This window comes from Euprymna scolopes, chromosome 1, assembly GCF_053919585.1.
Source record: "Euprymna scolopes isolate OS-2025 chromosome 1, ASM5391958v1, whole genome shotgun sequence".
NCBI classification, from domain to species: Eukaryota; Metazoa; Mollusca; class Cephalopoda; order Sepiida; family Sepiolidae; genus Euprymna; species Euprymna scolopes.
In genome coordinates this window covers 194,539,774-194,563,135 of record NC_136482.1, presented here as the reverse complement: position 1 = coordinate 194,563,135, position 23,362 = coordinate 194,539,774, and the positions used below count along the sequence as shown (strand labels likewise).

General features: G+C 33.9%; 1 protein-coding gene across 5 annotated transcripts in view; it reads left to right on the top strand.

Moving 5' to 3' along the window:
- LOC145278893 (follistatin-related protein 1-like) overlaps positions 1 to 23,362 on the top strand; it is a 762,811-nt gene that overhangs the window by 524,083 nt on the left and 215,366 nt on the right. For 2 of the 5 annotated variants that reach the window (XM_080130698.1, XM_080130697.1), the window contains one exon: positions 18,581 to 18,616. The exons of 2 other annotated variants lie outside the window; for them this stretch is intronic. In XM_080130698.1, the coding sequence (XP_079986824.1) occupies positions 18,581 to 18,616 (36 nt within the window). Of the gene's footprint in view, positions 1 to 10,357; positions 10,397 to 18,580; positions 18,617 to 23,362 lie in introns of all 5 variants that reach the window. One more of the 5 variants, XM_080130696.1, reaches the window with a different exon arrangement.

Sequence of the window (23,362 nt, the reverse complement as noted above, 5' to 3'; positions counted from 1 at the left end):
ATATATATATATATATATATATATATATATATTTAAAAGGTATTCACCACTTATCAAGGTCCGGAAGCCACTCGAGAATAAGGGTTATTGTGTGTACAGTACGTTAGTATTGTAGATTTGATAAAGTGTCTTACTTAAGGAGGCGGTTCATCAGGAATTTGTTCACATTGGACTTGAAGATATCCAGGTTGTAATCAGGTGGGAAACAGGCAACCGGAACAGAGTTCCACAAGCGTGCACTTCTAAGAAAGAAGCTTTGTTCATGGAATCTACGTTTTGATTTTGGCACATATAAGGAATGGGGGAAATTTTTGCCAGTGGTTTCAGCTAGGCGTGTGTTTATCGTGAAAGATTGGCGATGGGGCACCAGAGATTGGAGTTCAGACGAGCGCCTTCCATGGTAGTAATGATAAAACAAAGACAGGCGCTCAACGTCTCTTCTGTGGGAGAGAGGTTGCAGGGAAGAGAAAAGGGATTCACCCACTGGGCCACGAAGCCTATTTTGTACTCTGTCAAGGCAGGATAGACAGTATTTTAGCAGCTCCTGCCCAGATAAGACAGCAGTACTCCATCCTTGGACGTACTTGGCTTTTATACAGATAGAGAATTACATCAGGGGTGAGATATCTTCTGGAGCGGTAGAAGGATCCTACAGTTTTTCCAGCGATTCCTAGATTTAAATGCACTGAAGCTCCTGCGGTTCTTCGAAAAGTTCATTGATCAAAAAAGGCGTAATGAGAATATTTATGCAAACATTACTGGTGACACATGCGAATACATTTTTCTGATGTGAGAAACAGCATTATCAAGCCTCGTCTTAATATCTTGGTCTCACCAGAAACGTGTTATTGCATTCTACAGCCAATATTCGATTCACTTGGAAGGTATTCGAAATGTATTTCAATATTTGAATAGCTCTACAATGGCAATTCGTTTCCATTATCATGTGGCATGTTGTTGAATGTAAATTTCGATTGAAACTTTATCCATATACACCTGGAAAAGCTGTAAATGCATGAACATTCACTAAATATACATATTTGATAATATAATGCTAATATAGAACGCCCATATATATATATGGAAGTTTTTTAAATTCAAAAAGCAATGCGGATCAAACGGATTCATGAGAGTAAGGAAAACCAAACAAACAAGTAGATGGGTATGTTTGAGTAGAGAAATGGCTGACTGTTTATTCATCTATCATTCCTCACCTCGATGCATAATTATTTTCCAACCAAGTTGTCGGTATGTCCGGTGTATATAAAGTCCGTTGGTTGTATGGAACTTATTAATTTCGGGAGAAAATACCTCCTCTTTTAAAAAAGAAAACAAAAGTATATTCAAGATGGTAGAAGAGAAAAGAACATGACTGCAGATAGAGGGTAGGGTCGCGGAAATGTGATTAGTTTAATCTATGGAGCTGGGGGGTAATTTTATTTTATTTATTTTTTCTTTTGTTATAAACATTGACTATATATTTCTTATATTTGTTATAAACATTGACTATATATTTGTTATTATTATTATTATTATTATTATTATTATTATTATTATTATTATTATTATTATTATTGTACAGCTAAGATTTTATCTTTCTTTTTAATCATAGTATCGCAGTAAAAATTCACGTGACCTATTTTGTGAGGGAGATAACTGTGATAAACTTTATTTTATCTCTGTTTTTATTATTGTTATTATCATATATATATATATATATATATATATTTTCTTTATACTACTTTGTTAAAATATATTTTTTATTTGTTGTTGTATATGTTTTTATTTTGTGCTCTTTTCTTTTTTATATTTGTATTCGTGTGTAAGGTGCCTAACTGTGCTTGTTTACATGTATTTTATTTTCGTTTTACTATAATATTATTGTTTTTTCTTCGTATGTATTACTTGTTAACTTGATCTGGTCTATTAGTATATGCATATAGATATTTACTTATTTACTTATTTTTTATATAATGCCCAGTAAACGCCAGATAAGTTCTAGTATACAGGAGATAAATCTGTTTAAATTTATTTCTTTTACCTTTTTCCCCTCTTTATAAAGTTTTACTGACTTCTTATGCATATGTTTACCTACGTTTTCTCTTGGTTTGTGTTTTTTTTTTAATTTCTATTTGTGTGTGTGTGTGTGTGTGTGTGTGTGTGTGTGCGTGTGTGTGCGTGTGTGTGTGTGTGTGTGTGTGTGTGTGTGTGTGTGTGTGTGTGTGTGTGTGTGCCTGTGTAAGGGGGCTTGCTGGGTTTTAATTCTATGTAATTGTTTTATATACTTAGTAATTATAAATATATTTTTATATATTGTTTTCCTGGTTTGTGTTTTTATTTCTATTTTTCCCCATTTGTGTTACAGTTATAACTATACATCTCTCTCTATATATATATATGTATATATACAATTATAACTATACATCTCTCTTTATATATATACAATTATAACTATACATCTCTCTCTCTCTCTACATATATATGTACAGTTAAAACTATACATCTCTATATATACAGTTATAACTATACATATCTCTCTATATATATACATACAATTATAACTATACATCTCTCTTTATATATATACAATTATAACTATACATATCTCTCTATATATATACAGTTATAACTATACATTTCTATATCTGTGCGTGAGATCGCCAAGCTAATCAATAACATTGACTCCAGTAAAGCAACTGGTCCCGACGGTATTCCAATTATAGTGTTAAAAAATTACAATCAGAACTTGCCCCCATACTTTCCAAACTGTTTAAGCGTTGCCTTAAGGAAAAGTGCTTCCCGACATCCTGGAAAACCTCATTAGTATGCCCTGTATTTAAGAATTCAGGAGATAAGTCATCCCCCTTTCAGTACAGACCAATAAGTCTCCTGTGTGTCATGAGTAAGTTGCTGGAATCCACAATAAATAGAGAAATAGTCAACCACCTCAGCAGAAATAACCTTCTTAGCGACAAGCAATGTGGTTTCCGCTCTGCTAGATCTACAGCAAATGTGCTAACAGTTATATCTCATAGGATTAGCGAATCTCTTGACAAAGGCTTCATTTCTATGGCAATTGCTCTCGACATATCAAAGGCCTTCGATAAGGTTTGCCATAAAGGACTACTACACAAGATTTCCAACTACGGTATAACTGGAAATGTTTTCTCTATCATTAAGTCATTTCTCTCAGATAGGCTCATAAGAGTAGTGGTTGATGGGCAGAAATCAGAGGCCTACAGTATTAATGCTGGAGTCCCTCAGGGGTCCATCCTGGGCCCAACTCTCTTCCTGATCTACATCAATGATCTCGCAAAACACATACTAAAATCTTTCGTTGAAATCTATGCTGATGACACGACCATCTATGGCAACACATCAAAAGCTGTAAATGATGATGTTCTCTCTGATTCTCTCTCCTCTGATCTTGAGCGCGTGGTACAGTGGGGAAAGAGGTGGCTGGTTATCTTTAATGCATCTAAGACCAAGCTCCTATCTCTATATCATCAACGCTCTGATCCCCATCTGACATCAATTGAAATGCATGGCTCTCGACTAAGGGAGGCCCCAGGCTTTGATAAGCTCCTGGGTTTGACCTTTACACCTAATCCTAAATGGAACACATACATCAAGTATGTGGCCAAGGTCGCTGGGAAAATGGTGGATCCTTCTACCGCTCCAGAAGATATCTCACTAATGATGCAATTCTCTATCTATATAAGAGCCAAGTACGTTCAAAGATGGAGTACTGCTGCCACATCTGGGCGGGGGCTGCTAAAAACAGCCTATCCTGCCTTGACAGAGTACAAAATAGACTCCGTGGCTTGGTGGGGGCGGTGCCTTTTTCTCTACCCTGCAACCTCTTTCCCACAGAAGAGACGTAGCGAGCCTGTCATTGTTCTATCGTTATTTCCATGGCAGGTGCTCGTCTGAACTCCATTCTCTGGTCCCCCCTCGCCAATCTTTTTCAAAAACACCCGACTAGCTGAAACCACCGTCAACAATTTTCCCCACTCCCTATCTGTGCCTAAATCAAAACGTAAATACCATGAACAAAGCTTCTTTCTTAGAACTGCACGCCTGTGGAACTCTGTTCCGCTTGCCTGTTTCCCTCCCGACTTCAACCTGGATGTCTTCAAGTCTAACACAAACAAATTCCTGATTAACCGCCCCCCTAAGTAATGACATCTTACAAATTCTCCAATACTATTGCTACACTATCCCTTTGATTACTGTACACACAATAACTCTTATCCTTGAGTGGCCATTGGGCCTTGATATGTGGTGAACTCCATGTAAAAAATATATATATATATATACAGTTTTGCATGTTTATATATTTTCTACAGAATTCACTCCAAAAATAACTAAATGATTCTTATGAATATATAAACGTGGCTGCTAGGCATAAGTGGTCCTAATGTGGGCTATATTTAGTTTTAGTTTTGTAAAAGGTAAAGAATGCCTTTATGAAAGTTCAGATGTGTTAGAATTGTATGTATTTTTTTATTTTTTTATGTACTTATTATATGCATCATATTACTTCTCTGTTTATGTTTTCGCGTTTTTTTTTGTATTTGTCATTTGTTTACTTGATCTATTTCTCCACAATTAATCTACACTGCTGTACGTTTATGTCTCCATTATCTTTTTTTCCTCTTTATTTTTTTTTATTATATAAAGTATATTTATCTATTCTTACTGTTTTTTTTATAATATGAGGTGATTTAGAAACTGATCCATTAATGTGAATGTGTTAGGCGTTATTAATGCATAGAGTAATGTATTGTGGTGTCTACATATATATTAATGCATAGAGTTATCTATTATGTTGTCTACCTATCGATATACAAATTAAAGAATTGTGGGTATATATATATGTATATATATATATCTATATATATAAATATATATAAATATTTGTAGTCATCGACATACAGTCCTGTTTCGTTGTATCACAACTTATCAGTGCCGCTAGACTAGCATCTCTGCCAAGCCAAGGATTGAACCTAGAACCGTCATGTTGACAGTCGGCAGTTCTCCCACTCGATCATGGAATCGACGCCCGTAAATAACTCGTCGGAATGTCTATTTTAATAGACACCCGCCACCACTTTTATAGTGCTGAAATCGTCTGTTCGTAAACAAACAAACAACGAGCTTCGCATTTTCAGTCAATTAAGTAGCGGGTGAGATTATATTATATATATATATATATATATGTATATATATATATATATATATATATATATATATATATATATATAGTGGTGTGTTTGTGTGTGTGTTTGTGTGTGTGTGCATTTTGCTCATGTGTATGTATTACTATATGTATATTATTATCTACCTTCTAATGCATATCGTTTGCTCTTTGGTCTGTATCTATTTATATGTTCGTTATATGATTTCATCTCTAAGTTTACGTCATGTTTCATGTGAATGTTTTGTTTTCTATATACCTCGTAGTATATGCGTAAATAACTGTGTGTGGTCGTTTTTTTTCTTTTATACTTATTTATTTATCATATTTATTTATTTATTTTTGATTATATATACTTTTATTTATATAATTTGTATATATATTGTTGTATCTATGGGTTCTCTTGTTATTAGGCGTCAAACGATAAAGCGAGAGCTCAGTTCCAGCCTGTTATTCAAGGAAGGTCTGTGTTTGGAAATAAGGAGTGCTTCAACAATTCTAAGATTTCCAACGTTTCTGACTGAGACAAGGATACTAACGCGAATGTTACGTTGAGTGCTGTTTCATACAATAATATATTTGTGGAATGAGGACATTCTAGTGTTTATATGTTCTTTAATGCCCTGGTGTAGGTGTCTAGTGGTACTCCCTATGTAGGATTTGTTGTATTTAGTGCATTGCAGGTCATAGACCACGTGGGTGCGCAAACATAGGCCTGTATCTGGGATGGAGCAGTTGGATAGGGAGCAAGCGTCGGGTATATGTGGTGAGTGTTTCAGGGTCAGGTGTTGTCTTTAGGTGGTGCCGGTGTATGTCTAGCTTCTCATGGTGTATGACTCTACGGATAGCTGTGGAGAGTCTATCGTTGAAGAAAGGGAGCTTGAGGAAACAGGTATTTTAGAGAGTTTGGCGTTGGCGTTTTTTCTTTTTCTGGGTGAGGATAAGATGGAATTGGTATAGCCGTTTAAGAAGAGGGTGTGTAAGAAGTTGTTAGTGTGCAGAGTTTTTTCGGGTGTGTTGGTGTACTTGTTGCATATGCGTGAAATCTCTTTATGTGCATATCTCAGTTTGTCTTTGAGGGGTAAGGCGGATCAAAAGTGTACAAACAAACGTCTGCAGGCTGGTTTCCTGTAGAATTCTGTACATATAGAGCCGTTTTCCTTGATGTTAAGTTTGGAATCAAGGAGTGAGAGAGAGTCAGAGTTGTCTGGTAAACTGCAGGTGGGGGTCAGTATTGTTAAACGTGTTAAAGATTTTGATGGCTTCGTCACGGGAGCATGTGAGTATGAGGATGTCATCTATATATCTCGTGAAGAGAAGGTAGGAGTTACAAGTGCTGAGTGCTTGTCTTTCGAGCCTATCGATAGAAGCAATAGCTAGGAGACCGGAGAGGCTAGAGCCCATGAGTAGGACAGACACTTGTTTATAGGTGTGGTTTAAAAATATATATTTATTTATTATAATAATTATGAAATACCTACAAACAATAGTGTTTCATCCTTTTGGGAATCATCAGTGCAGGGTGTTACGATTAACGCCAATCGAGAGATTCGAAGCCGCGCAACAGAAGTCATGTCTGGTTTCATTAGCAAGAACCTGAACAACTAGGCTACAGCAAACCGCGAGAGATACAAGATTAACTTAAACATTTATTCTTATTAAATGCTTTTAGCGTCAGTCAGAGTAATCTTATCATTATTTGACGGTCTGCGCGTATTAACTGAGTTAACTGACTTTATTACAACTTAAAGTACTCAACAAGTTTCTTCAAGGGGTCGACATTATTATTTACTATAATAATTATTAAATACCTATATTATTATTTTGACAAACAAACAACATCGCAGCTCACAAGAGCCATGGCAGTCAACAAACCGAACGTCCAAGACGGGAGTTTAGCCCTTATTTCAGGCTAATCAGTTATACATATGCGAACTTGGGATTCGAACACAAGCATGTAAGAGGCTCGAATTTTGGAATCCCGCGTTCGGATATGTTTATACTGATGATCTTAAATGAGGGCAAAACTCGAGGCTTCGACTTCCGGTTTGTTGACTGCCATGGCTCTTGAAAGCTGTGAAGTCGTTTGGCTGTGGAAATAATTATATATATATATATATATATATATATATATATATATATATATATATATATATATATATATATTGTGTGTGTGCGTCTATGACTAATCATTTCATAAAAACACAGAACCTGTGGAAATTCCACGAAATGAGAAATATATTTATTAAACGAAAAAAAGTAATTTTCTAAACAAATGCAGAAAATTTTATCAGTAACACACAATAAAATACGCATGAAAATAGTGTTCATTGTATTTTAAATATAGAACTGGTCCAGATGACTAATAAATAATCAGAATGTGATGTTGTGCTACATAGTTCAATATACATAAAAAATCATAATGTGAAAGACAATCTTTAATCTATTGTTTTAATCTAGCACCAGTTGGTAGGCACTTGATCGTATCTGTTCTTGTATCCTTTTCGAGCTAGTTTACTGCATTTGCTGTTTTTTGTCTAATAGATCATTGTTTTGATATAGTTTGTTCTAATTGCATTATCTTGTGCAGTTGTTATTAATGATTCAGTTTCTCTGTTAAGGCGTTCTTTTCGTAGCCGTTCCAAGTGTTTTTGTTAGTCATCTCTTGTCATCCTTATGAATAGCTGTTTCTATTCCATTTTTCATTTTTTTTTCCTCTCTATTCTCTGTTTTATTAAATTTTCAGGATTTATTGCCGTGGTAATTAGCTTTTATGTGTTCTTTATAACCCTTTTCTTTTTGTTCTTTTTTCGAATGTTCTCTTTAAGTAACTATTCACTGGTATCTTTCTTTCGTGAAAAACCTCTGCACGTCGAAAATACTACAGGTTTTTTTCCTTAAACTATTAAAATAATGATAATATTATTATTATTATTATTATTATTATTATTATTATTATTATCATCATCATCATTATTATTATTATCATTATTATTATTATTATTATTATTATTATTATTATCGATATATTAGTGCGATAACGTGTGTATTCTTTTGTGTATCACGATTCCGGCAAATTTCATTGGTTGAGATTTAAGAACACACACGCTATCGTATTAATATATAGAGTATACTAAATGTTAAATAATGGATTGTTTAATGCGATCCCAGGCATAATCTCCTCCTTTATTTCCTAGTAGAGGGGATGATAGTCTTACGTGTTTACTTCCGATGATGACGTCATTATCTTCTGTTAAAAAAGATGCATACAATATATTTATGATGTGCTGTATTGACATAAGATATCATATTCCAAAAATCACATGGATGTACTTCTGATTCTAAAAATCAAGCAGATGGATCAATGCACGCTAGGGGCTTATTTGTAACATTCCAAAAATTACGTAAATATATCAAATAATCCTGAATTCATATTTCCGTCCTTAATGTCCTCATGACAGTAATTAAAAAAAAAACTCTTTATAAGAAAGGGGAGTTAAAGTCATTGGAATGCTGAGACTGATACTACACTCAGAAATTCATGTTGAAGTAATGGTTGCCTAATCACTGACCGTGTTAATGTTTTTATGTATTAATTTCGAAAACTTGCTGAAAAAGTTTATGATTTAAACATTATTTTATTTCAAATATATTTTTTAACATTGGGTGGGGGATATGAAGTCTATCCCGGAAATGGCTGCAACCGTTTACGTTTTAGACATTACTTCATTTAATGTATATCTTTAACAGTGGGGTGGGGTATAAGAAGCCAGCCCGGCATTATGGCTGAAATAGTTTACGATTTAAACATTACTTTATTTCATGTATATTTTTAACAGGGGTTGGGGGACATGAAGACAGTCCCAGGATTAGATGAAACAAGTGCAAATATATACTAGCAGAATACTCAGCGTCGCGCAGGATTGAATGAGAAAGGTGGAAAACATATAGTAGCAGAATACCCAGCATCGATCGAATCGAATGAGATAAGTGAAAGATATATACTAGCAGAATACGTGGCGTAATATATATATATATTATATATAATTATATATATATATATATATATTTATACAGGCCTTCCTTGAACAAAGGAATTTACAGCGATAAGCACTATGAATAGCGCTAGTAATTCCAACACAGGTGAGAGAGATGCAAATGCACTTCAACTGCTAGCCGAGTGTCTAGCAGATAAACAGGTTTTCCTATCTTTGTACATTATTGTTAATACACTTGTTCCTTAACCGAACCTTGACTTGATTGTTCTTATTTTTGCTGTTGTTCGACGACACAAGATATATATATATATATATATATATGCAAAAGATTTTTATGGGAACATAATTTTATAACACTTGAAAAACACCGAACGTAGTGTCAAAATTAATTGCTGAGGGTTAAGACTTTTTTTCTATAGTTTTTACATAAACCATTAAAAAGAAACTTTCGAAAAGAAGATCAATCTAAAGTATATTTCCCTTAGGTATAAATTAGCTAAAAGGAATACATTAGGAATGCAGCAGAAAAAAAACCCTATCGAGACGTCTTACAGCCAACACGTTTCAATATTAACGTTGGCAACGGGGAGAAAACATCGTTTAAAAACTTATATTATTATATTAAAAACCTATATTAGATTATATATATATGCATACATGCACACACAGACATATATATGTTTCTTATATATATATATATATACACACATATATATATTATATACATATATATATTATATACATATATATATATGTGTGTGTGTATGTAATGGTTGTATAGTTTGATTTTTAGATGTAGATCCACTGATACCCGTGTGATTATTAAAGAGTGCTCAATGCCACACAGAAAAAGTATATAGTCTTTTTATTATACAGACATAATTGGTTACATATTTGCAGACATTATATATATATATATATATATATATATATATATATATATATATATATATATATTGATAAATACATAGATAGATAATGTGATATATGAAGAGAGATATATAAATGATGTTGAATTATTTTGCTTTTCAATGAGAACAATGATTATTTTCGTCCTAGTATTATGCCGGTCTATTCATGTGATTAAAGAGCGTCATTACAAAAGCGTGATAATGGATCGAAAATGGTTTATTCTCATGCGATATTTTCTATTCTTCAGATGCGAAATCACGCAATGCCAATCGGCTTCATCGTAAAGGTAAATATTTATAAGAACCCAAGACTCAATTGCAGCTTCAGCTTTCGAATTAACAAAAACATTTTGTTTTTTGGCTGCCACTCGCTTCTATATACTTTTTACTCACACCACGACTTATCAGTTGTCCCAAAATTAAAAAGTATTAATTTAAAATATTATTTTGTTTCCAATAACTTATTATATTTATTATTCTTATTTTTATATTTAACATTTATTGATTGATTATCTATTTGTTTTTGTGTTAAATATTATTAATTTGTTATTTAATTATTACGCTTATTATTTAGAATTTATTGACGTAGTTTTATTCGAACTTGTGCAAAATTTTAAGGTTAAGATGGGGAAAACCGGTGCCAAAGTGTAAAAAAGAATTTTGAAGAATGGAAATTGCGAGGTGAAGGTCGAACAACAGAATTACGAATATCCATGTGTGCCATAATAGCTATTGGCTTATGTTTAAATTTCTAACTCTGCAGCATCGTGTCTTCATAGTACCAGCATTAACGGCAAAGGAAAAAGTAAATCGTAAACTAAACGTTTTGGTTAGGATTCTTGGTGGTAGCGCACGAGTCATGTTTTTCTAACTTTTGAAATCATTACTATATATTGGGTAAAATATAATATACTAATAAATAGGGAATCTGCATTAATCAAAAGCGTAATTTAGGACTGGGTAGTGCCGGGCGGCCTTCTAATATATATATATATATATATATATATATATATATATATATATATATATATATATATATATATATATATACGAGCAAACAGTTAATAAAACATGTTAAAAAACACTTGGAAATGAGTTAAAAAAAAAACATATTTAATCTGAAAAGGAAACACCAGATAAGTGGATAGTCCTTAATCCGCGGAGTTTCCGAGGGTAGGAATTAGCAAAATGCGGGATCGGATTTTGCATGCAGAAGTATTTGATGAAACAACAAGTAAGTCAAAGATCTTACTCGATAATAAAGAAGTGAAGCAGAGGGAATATTGTGAAGAAAAACGTGAAATGAAATATAGCAATGTTATCGCAAGACAAAGAATACAGTAAATTTTTTTACTATTTTACTATACTGAATTCTTTGTCTTGCATACAATAAAATTTCTATATTTGAAATTTAACTTTTTCAAATCACAAATTTTAAATTCCTAAATTATGATTTATTTGCTCTATCTAGTATATTGAGCAATCTTATTTAGCTGGGATAGTCTTAGATAAAATAATGCATCCAATAATATTTTGTAAGACCGATAATCACTGGATTTGCACACAAGTAGATTTATTGTATTTCATTATTTTGAATTATATATATATATATATATATATATATATATATATATATATATATATATATATATATATATCTCAGCTCACAATAACGATGAAATACACTATTTGTTGCTATTAATCCATTCCTTGATGTCTTCGTTTTTGTCTAAACAACATATATATATATATATATATATATATATATATATGTATATATATATATATGCATATATATATATATATATATATATATATATATATATATGAGGTAAACGAAACGCGATAAGTATTTATACATGCTCCAAGTATTCAAAACAGAAATACGTATATGATACTTTCAAATCTCGTCATCAGAATATGGAATTGACACTAAGTTAAAATTGCAGAACACTATTATAGAAAATGTGAGGGCGGGCAGGAGTTATGCATCAAATCCGCACGTAGCAGTAAAAATACAGTACGATTATTAGAGAACGCAACAATTTCTTATAAAAGCGAGCACATCAAACATACATTGGGCACAATAAAGAAATTGAAAACAACTTATGCTACAACCGTGCACTGAACATGCCTTGTCATATATACTCATGGATTTTCTCAAATGTGAAAAGATACAAAAACTATAGTAAAAGAAAACTTAGTTCTGTGATTGACATATGTTTGAAAAAATTATGTTTTAATTGTTTCTAATGAGCAATCATTTTTAATTACCTTAACATGTGACACTTTTTAAATATCTTTTCATGTATGCACTAGCAGGGGTACCCAACGTTGGCCGCGATTAAATGAAGATCAACGAATTTTTCACATTTCTAATATAAATATCGGTGAAATCGTTGATTTTTTTCAATCAAATCGATTGATTCCCTGCTCTAGTCATGCACCCAGTGACTTAGTCCACAATATATTGTATTTTAAATTGCACTGTAGAGAATTTACTTTTAATTTTATAAAATAGGCGACTTTTTTATATCATCGCTTGAATTAAAGTTTAAAATGTAAATGTCAAGTATTATGATTTTATTGTACTTTAAACAGAAGGATTCTTTTTGAACGCGCTCCTGCCATATTAAAGAACTTACTCTTGAATTTATACGTCGAGCCCTTCGGGATAAAATGTCTCAAATTTATTTGTGATGTTTTCGTCGAAATCGAACTCTTTCTTTTTTAATCGGATTTTTTCGATTATCGATTTTGGATTATCAACGTAGTCATCCCGATACAAAACCCTATCTACGAACACTCCCAGACGCATAAAGTACATTTGTGTGATATCTTAAAGATCAGCCTAGCTATTTCGGAGTATATAGGAAACGAACTGGCACCCGTATAATCACACAAACACAAAATGGCTGTTCTATATAAGTAGAAATTAAGTTTCCCTATACGAGATTCTATGTTACACTTATAGTGTCACGTTTAACTTTGAGCTCCATTGTTTTTTTTGTTTGTTTGTTTTTATTAAGCAAATCACGGACACATGATAAGATCCTGTTTGTTGACATCATTGTTAGCTGTTATATCTGTGATGACTTTAATGTTTACCAGGTTGAGTGTGTAGGCCACTAAAACAAATGAGTAAGGCAAGTTTTGACAGAAAATTTCGTGCAACGCGTACATCATTCTGGTGATGATTTTGCAAATCTTCCTGATATTTGTTTGACAACTTGCCCTGAACAGTGCACACCTTTGGGATCTCCTGAATCTCAGTTGTCTTAATTAAGATCCAACCGAAGTGCTTAATATGTTCAGATGTCCCCTTTGCATCGTAGATTTTATCGATATAATATTTTTTTTTATTACATTTTCACCCCAAACAAGGCAAATTGCCACTTTGGTGTAGGGGGCTACTATCAGGGGCAGCAACTGCTGGGGCACTATGTTGGGATTTGGGCAGCAAGAAGTTGGTTCACGTTACACTTGAACTTCTGCACGTCAGTACTGTTGGGGAAGCAGGGACCTGGAATGGAATTGCAGAGTCTAGCGGTTCGGGGGAAGAAACTATTGGAGTAAAAATATCTTTTACATCTAGGGATCTCTACAGTGTGGGGGTGGGATTTAGCAGCTTATCGGGTTTGTCGAGGGTGCTCACGTCATTTATAATTGTTTCATCCAAAACTAGCAGTAAGACCCGACGTTGCTCAGGATCGAATGATGATCAACGAAAGTTTCACACTTACATGTTTTTATTGGAATCAAAATCGATGACATCGCACATTTTTCAATCAAATCGATTGATTGCTCTACTTGAGAACCCATCGACATACCGGTAGGAAGTTTCGCATGTCTCTGTCCAATAACTTAATCCACAATACATTGTAGTCTACACCGCACTCTAGACAACATACTGTTGATTTTATAAAAATCATTTTATATAATGGGTTAAATTAAAGTTTCAAATGCAAAAGTCAAGTATCATGCTTTAATTGTGCTCTAAACAGAAATATTCATTTTGAACTTACCCCTGTCATATCAAGTAATTAATCGTAATTTTATATGCCTGTCCTTACTGCTTGTGCGGCGATAATAGTTTGGATTTAGATTAAATATTTTTAAAAAGTTTATTAGTATGGTGCAATTGTGCTCTAAACAAAAACATTCATTTCGAACGTGCCCGTGTTATTGTTACGTTGTTACTCTATAATAAAGGGTTGAGTGTGTTTGTTGCGTCATCTCTAATAATGGATTAGAAGAGATGACGTGTTAAATTATATATTTATGTTCTATCATAAAGGGAATCGTGTGTGAGTGACATGTATTTTCAGAACCTACCTCTGCTTCCTCGATGTTGGACCATCTGGAATTTCTCGTCCTGGAGGGAGACTTGATACCTGTTTTTAGATGAAGATTCAATCACTCCAAGACAAGGACTTAGTTTTATAGTTTATTTCATTTTTCCCAGATGTCCTGCAGAAGTTGGAAAGTGAAATCGGCCTGTGTGGGTTCTTCTGCTACACACGTCAGCGTTCGTCCCCCCCAGTGAAGAGGAGGAGACAACAGGAAGCCGTCCGTTGTCTTCTGAGTCCAAATCAAATCTCCACGATTCAGCTAACCTGATCACATGACTCACACGCAATCAAATCAACTGATCTTTTACTTCCGGCCAACATGTCTACACTATAACTCACCTCTTCCTCTCTCTCTCTCTCCCTCTCTCTATTCCTTAACATTCTCTCTCTCTCTCTCTCCATTATCTAACATTCTTTTCCCCCTTATTTATAAAAAGGTATAACGAAGACATACATTTTTTTACTACCCACTTTTACTAAGGGAATCCTAAACTCACCCCACTGGCAAAGGAACTGTCATACCATTATTCAATAAATCATAAATCAAATAAATAAAATTACATCCACAAATAATACCATGTGGCGCGAATCCTTGCGGTCTCGAAGATCAACAACTCTCTGTGACCCCATGGCCTCCATCTTGCATCTTAGGATTATGCAAAGATCACGATATCTCTCGTCACGCTATAACGCGTTTCCACAAGCACATGACTCATACGAGATAAAAGATTTTTCTTATAACATTACGAGAGCATTTTCCTATGTCTCCCACCGAATTACGCATCCGGAGAAAAATCCCACGAAAAAAGCGACAAAAAATAATAATTCTACAACCATTTCGAAAATTAAAATAAATATCGACTGAACCTTTGACTCTCTCAAACTTAAGAACTAGTTGACCCCTTATTCAACCCAGTAGTGTGTCTCTTTTTCGTACACTGCTTAAATCTTATTTCTTTCTCTTTTTTCCTATTTTATCATTATTATTACTATCATTATTAATTAATTAACAACATGTTCTTACTTATAAATTAATCATTATCTGAATAAATCCCACAAGGCAAAATTCACTCCTCCTCCTTCTGCGAAAAAAAAAATACATGTCCAAGAATAAGAAAAAACCTGCACAATTATGCTGTGAGAAAACATCAATCGCATGAAAATATAAATTAAAAAAAAAAATTCTTATAATCATTCACAAAGTCTCATCTCACCAATAAAAAGTTACAAATAAAAAAATTATAGATTCGTGGAAACCCAAAATTGTCCACGTCAGTACATTTTGAGGTCAGGTTACATAACATTTGACCACCTCACAGAATCTAAAAAATAAAAAAAAAATTTTTAAATCACAGTCATTTACAAAAAATGCATAGACATTTACAATTAAAATACATAGTCGTTTCCAAAAACAAAAAAAAAACGACTCACTTATAACTTTCAGATAATCCTTCAAAACAAAATTCAACACAAAATAACAATCGAGGAAAACTAACATTGTCCACGTCACCCCACACTTGTGGTTTTCTGAAAATAAATCACCTTTTACTTATCCGAGTGACTTTTATTATGGCCTTTTCTGCCATTTTTTCTACTGCCACTTACGCCACGTCAGGTGAACTCCAATTGCTCCCTGGCGCTGGACAGAAATACATTTCGCTTTGCTATATTGGAAAATAACTTTTTCCAGGTCGGTAACCGCGACTGCCTTTCAAGGCATATAGCTCAACGAAATATATCGGGATTCCATCCATGGATTTTTCCATGTTGATCCTACTCGAAATCACAGAATCCCATCACCCTAAGGCAACACTTGTGCTTATTTTCTTTTTTTTTCATCTAAAAAAACATACATTTTAACATTTCATAAAACAGTTTACATACAATAACATTTTTCCACACCAGAAAAAAAATTCTCACGAAAAAAACCCGTACAATTAGTGAAAAAAAAACAATTCCACATTAGCAGAAAGTATCCATTGTTTCTTAACAAACAAACAAAAAAATACACATTGTCCTTTCCCTAAAAGTACGCAAAGCTTTTACAATTTTGCAACATTCTAACTTTATAATTGTTTAACCTATAAATTCATAACAAATATTTGATTGATGTGTTTCTCGCAACGGTGACAGTCATCTCATTCACCTCTGTAATTAAAGTTTATATGTTCTATTTCTTCTTTTTTTCCTTCTTTTTGTTTTATCAGTATGTCGATTTAGCTATCTGATTTTTCTTGTTTCTCTTAATTTAGCATATAATATCTAACTATACATAATTTTAATATGCCTTTTTTTCTTTTGTGTCTATATATATTTGTTTCGCCGCTGTTCAATGAAAGGACTCTACGTTGTTGTTGTTGTTTTTTTTTTTTAACTGACCGTATATCTTTTATCATTCATTACGGCATATCGGCCTTTTTTTTAATATTTTCTTGTAAACTTTAGTTTTCTGTGTGCGTGTGTGTTCAATTTTTTTTTTTTTTTTTTTCGAATTTCTGTGATCGTGTAATGTTTTTATTCCGTGCTATTATTTATTGTTTTTTTTAATTATCTTGGCCCCTTTTTAAACGTTGTGTTTCTTTTTTTTTAATTTCTCCGTGGTAACCGAAGTTCTTTGTTCTTCTTTTTTTTCTTTTTTTTTTAAACCCACCCTTGCTGGTTGGTCTGGTCACTTACGGCTCCAAATTGTATTTGTTATATTTACCCCAGGTTCAGTATTGCATCGTTGATGCAAACTGGTCAACGGGCACCAAATTGAGTGTGTTACGTTGTTGCTCTATAATAAAGGGTTGAATGTGTTTGTTGCGTCATCTATAGTAATGGATTAGAAGAGATGACGTGTTATATTATATATTTATGTTGTATCATAAAGGGAATCGTGTGTGAGTGACATGTATTTTCAGAACCTACCTCTGCTTCTTCGGTGTTGGACCATCTAGAATTTCTCGTCCTGGAGGGAGACTTGATACCTGTTTTTGGATGAAGATTCAATCACTCCAAGACAAGGACTTAGTTTTATAGTTTATTTCATTTTTCCCAGATGTTCTGCAGAAGTTGGAAAGTGAAATCGGCCTGTGTGGGTTCTTCTTCTACACACGCCAGCGCTCGCCCCCCCCCCCCAGTGAAGAGGAGGAGACAACGGAAAGCCGTCCGTTGTCTTCTGAGTCCAAATCAAATCTCAACAATTCAGCTAATCTGCTTACATGACTCACACGCAATCAAATCAGCTGATCTTTTACTTCCGGTCAACGTGTCTACACTATAATTCACCTCCTCTCTCTCTCTCTTTCTCTCTCTTTCTCTCCATTCTCTAACATTATATCAAAGAACCTACTGTTGATGTTATATATCGAACCTTTCGGTTTGCGTGGTCATAAAATTTCTCAAATGCGCCTGTGATGTTAGGCTGTGTAAGGTGTTAACTTTGGTCAAAATCGCATGTTCCTACTTTCTTTGGATTATTTCAATTATCAGTTGTCGATACTTATCGAAGATATTCCGATACGAAGCCTATCTAAGAACACTGCCAGGCACATAAAGTACCTTCGTGTGAATTTTTATAAAAATCGGCCCAGTCATTTTCGAGTCCATAGGAAACGAACTCACACGCACAAAGTTGCTTTTTATATAATAGTACAGATAGAGTTTATAATCATCATATCGTATAAATTCGAAGATTGTATTGTTGGCATTGGTTTCCCTGATATTTTTATAGACAGTATTCCTTCTGGAAAGATATTTTCTTAATTTTTTGAAGCTTGGCAACGTCCTAACTGAAAGTGATTTTGTAGAACGAACTGGATTCAAACTTGAAACACCCAGGTTTTCAGTCCGTGTCGTTAACCACTTCGCCACCGTCACCACCCTTATGCTTAGTGAACATTAGCGACAAGACTATAAGATCAATAAACATCTAACAAGTCGTGGTATATCAATGAAGAAAGGTTTGTTATCAACATTTCTAAACGTGTTGATTAGTAAAAACATTAATCGTTTCGAATCTGAACCCGTTCGTCGCCCTCAAATGCTTTTTCGCAAACTAGCACAACGTTACTATCTTTTACCCAGAAAATATTGATCAGTGACTCAAATCAGTTTCAAATCTTTTATTTTCTTCAGGTCGTAAGGTGCAAAAAGGCCATTCGCAACCGAAAGGTAAAAAATTTTCATTTTGTTTCAGCTTTCCAACACGCTTCATATTATTTTTTTTATTATTTTTTTAATAAGAAGAATCTGCACATTTTCTCATGTCGTTTTTCTAACGAATTATTATTCTAACGAATTTTTATTCTAACGAATTATTATTCTAACGAATTTTTATTCTAACGAATCATTATTCTAACGAATTTTTATTATAACGAATCATTATTCTAAAGAATTGTTATTCTAACGAATTATTATTCGAACTAATTATTATTCTAATGAATTGTTATTCTAACGAATTTTTATTCTAACGAATTATTATTCTAACGAATTATTATTCTTACGAATTATTATCCAACGAATTATTATTCTAACGAATAGTTATTCTAACGAATTATTATTCTTACGAATTATTATTCTAACGAATTGTTATTCTAACGAATTATTATCCGAACGAATTATTATTCTAACGAATTGTTATTCTAACGAATTATTATTCTTACGAATTATTATTCTAATGAATTATTATCCGAAAAAATTATTATTCTAACGAATTGTTATTCTGACGAATTGTTATTCTAACGAATTATTATTCTAACGAACTATTACTCTAACGAATTATTATTCTAATGAATTATTATCTGAACGAATTATTATTCTAACGGATTATTATTCTAACGAATTATTATCCGAACGAATTATTATTCTAATGAATTGTTATTCTAACAGTTATTATCCGAACGAATTATTATTCTAACGAATTATTGATCTAACGAATTATTATCCAAACGAATTATTATTCTAACGAATTATTATTCTAACGAATTATTACCTGAACGAATTATTATTCGAAGGAATTGTTATTAGAACGAATTGTTATTCTAACGAATTGTTATTCTAACGAATTATTATTCGAACGAATTTTTATTCGAACGGATTTTTATTCTAACGAATTGTTATTCTAACGAATTGTTTGTCTAACGAATTATTATTCTAAGGAATTGTTATTCTAACGAATTATTATCCGAACGAATTATTATCCGAACGAATTATTATTCTAACGAATTGTTATTCTAACGAATTATTATTCTAACGAATTATTATTCGAACGGATTTTTATTCGAACGAATTGTTATTCTACCGAATTATTAATCTTACAAATTGTTATTCTAACGAATTATTATCCGAAAGAATTATTATTCTAACGAATTGTTATTCTAACGAATTATTATTCGAACGAATTATTATTCTAACGAATTATTATTCTAACGAATTGTTATTCCAACGAATTATTATTCTAACGAAGTATTATTCTAACGAATTGTTATTCTAACGAATTATTATTCTAACGAATTATTATTCAAACGAATTATTATTCTGACGAATTGTTAGTCTAACGAAGTATTATTCTAACGAATATCATTATCTTCGTTGTGTAAACTGAACACGATTCTATCGATAAAATTATGAGAGCGTCGACTAAATTCGACAAACGGAATCAAGCAAAAAGATCATGTTTTAGTTAAAATTTAATTATTTAAAATATTGATTCAAGTTGTAACACCATAGAATGGTGAATCCGGAAAGAGCTGCTGTGTTATATCGTGGGGACATATCTTTGAACTGTTGTTGCGTTAAAATGCTTGTAAACAGTAGTCACTGTTTATAAAGGTCCAAAGGCCATTCGAGGATAAGGGTTAATGAATGCAGAGTGAGTAGGTCATTTTTACACGGAATATAACCACTTATAAAGAATTGGACAGCTGTTATTTTATTTATTTTATTTTTTATTTATTTATTTTATTTATTTATTTATTTTATTTATTTATTTTTGCATTTTCACGCCGAACAAGGCACAGTACCACTAGAGAGAAACTATCTGGGACATAATTTGCTAGGAAACTATATAGGGGGTTGGGCAGCAAGATGTCCGTGTATATTACACTTGAATTTCTGTATGTCAGTACAGTCGCGAGGGAAGAAGCTAGAGTAGAATTGTTTCCAGCATCCGGGGATTTCTACTGTGTAGGGGTGGGATTTTGCTGCTTGTCAGGTTTGTCAGGGATATTTACGTCGACGGGGTACAAAGACTTGAAGTTCGTCGGAGCACCTTCCATTAACCCACTTGTATAACATACAGAGGGATGCAACATTTCGTCGATGGGACAGAGGTTAAAGCCTAGATGACAGCTCAGATTGACGATTCTCTTTTGAACCCTGTATAAGAGTTAGAGACTATTAGCCGATGCAGCAGTCCAAATGTGGCGATAATACTCTCAGACGAAGGTACATTCTAGCACTTTAGAGAGAGCCCACCTTCATTGCAACAGGTTTGTAATCATTGGTCAAAGTCTGCTCCAGGATAAGGATGAATATATGTAAAGTGAATGAGTTTTGTCTAGGAGTGTCACTGCTTATCAAGACACAAAACCCACTCGAGGATAAAGATTTGTCAGTTCGCTAGTGAGATAACACCGTGATGATCAGTAATGTTGGAAATTGGGTAGGGTTTAATTATTTAATAAGAACTTGTTTACATTCCACTTGAACACGACGCTGTTATAGTCAGTTAGAAAGCTACTCCGCCGTATTGGTTGGTTGGTTGTTTTTTTTGGTTTTGTTTTTTGTTTTTGTTTTTTTTGTTTTTTTTTTTACGGCATGTAAATCCTTTTCGGTTTATTTAATCCCGAATTCAGTGATTCAGAAGAAATTTTCTTTTAATAGAATATATTTGTTGTTTTCAAGTCGGTTTCTATTTAACCCATAGTTGGTACCCTAACAGGTACTACCACTCCAGGTCAGAGTGGACCTGGGAGCAATGATAATTAAAGAGTAGCTCCACACTCCCCGAAGCTCGCAAGCTAAAAACGCTATGAAACAAAAAATAATATTTATCACCACTGCATATAGTTTAAGGTCATATCCAGGACCCCGCAGTATTGTTCCTATTTACAATGCCTCCCCACGGGACAGTTAGACACCAGGGTCCTTTTTTTAATGTGGAGAAAAGGAACAAAAATAAAAATTGTCTCAGACGTAAAGGATTTCTCCTCCACTGACAGAGACCAAGAAATTGAATTGCAGCATCTGAAGAACAGGGTACTTATTTGCTCCCCCACCGAGAAAATTAGGCACAACGCGGATTTTTTTATGGGAAGAGTGAAGGGGGAATGGGGGGGCAGCTTCCCGAGGAGTAGGGGAGTTGGATAGTGACAATTGATATGAAGGCTTGCCCTACATTGATCAAGGTCTTATATGTGGGGTTGTACCCACATATGGTTTTTGCTTGCAGTATCTGCCGGAACAGGGGTATTTATTTGCTCCCCCACCGAGCAAATTAAGAACAAGGCCGATTTTTAATGTGAGGAGTGAAGGGGAGGGGGAAGGGAAAAGGGGACCAGCTCCCGAGAGGTTGGAAATGGGAGCTGGATAGTGATTTGCCAGCTGGCCCAAGTAGGGTTGCCGCTACATAGACCAGAAGATTGCCACAAGGGCAATGGTCTTTGCTTGCAGTATCTGCCGGAACAGATGGTATATATTTACTCCCCCACCGAGCAAATTAGGCACAATGCCGATTTTTAATGTGAGGAGTGAAGGGGAAATGGGGACAAACACCCCAGGGAGTAGGGGAGCTGGATAGTGACAATTGGTATGAAGGGTTGCCCCTACATTGACCAAGGTCTTATATGTGAGGTTTCCCCCACATATGGTCTTTCCTTGCAGTATCTGCCGGAACAGATGGGTATTCATTTGCTCCCCCACCGAGCAAATTAGGCACAAGGCCAATTTTTAATGTGAGGAGTGAAGGGAGGTGGAAGGGAAAAGGGGGACCAGCTCCCTAGAGGTGGGAAACGGGAGCTGGTTAAAGGTCAGGTATGTGGGGTTGCCCCCACATCTGGTCTTGCTTGCAGTATCTGCCGGAACAGATGGTATTTATTTGCTCCCCCGCCGAGTAAATTAGGCACAAGGCCAATTTTAATGTGAGGAGTGAAGGGAGGGGGAAGAGAAAAAGGGGGCCAGCTCCCGAGAGGTGGGAAATGGGAGCTGGTTAAAGGTCAGGCATGTGAGGTTGCCCCCACATCTGGTCTTTGCTAGTCATAGCTAGTCATAGCTTGCAGTATCTGCCGGAACAGATACTACGCTTTGATCTTGTCCCGAAGGCCAAGTTTAGTATTTTTGTGTTACACAAACGAGTAGCTATCGACCAACGAGGTTATTTTTTAATTTGTTAATTTGAATTTGCGCACAACAGAATTTTCAATAAATAAATAAACGTTTAATCTTTCTTTTACTTCTTTTCTTCTAATTATTAAACGTTTCCAAGCGAATATCATATGCTTTTCATTGCAGTCTGCAATATCGAAATTCAAAACATTTATCTGTTAATCCTAATGTTTTTTAAATAATAAACGTTGATTTCCGTAGGGAAGTTCTGTTTCAAAATGCCCATCAATGCCCGACATTCTCATTTATTTTTAGTGATTCCATTAATAAACAAACATTTTATCCTACAGAGCAATTTTCAATCATTCTATTAACTTTTTTTCGTCCAAATTATCTTACGTCTCATAAGAAAATAGTATACACAAGAAGGATCCATGGATATTCCACGGATTAAAAATTATATTTAATCAACAAATATGATTGATAAAGCTGTTATTTTTCTGGATAGCGCAAAATATATTTTTTAAACCGAAAATAATAACACATAGAAAATATCATATTAGTAACATTTCTATAAAACATTGTGTCCGTTCT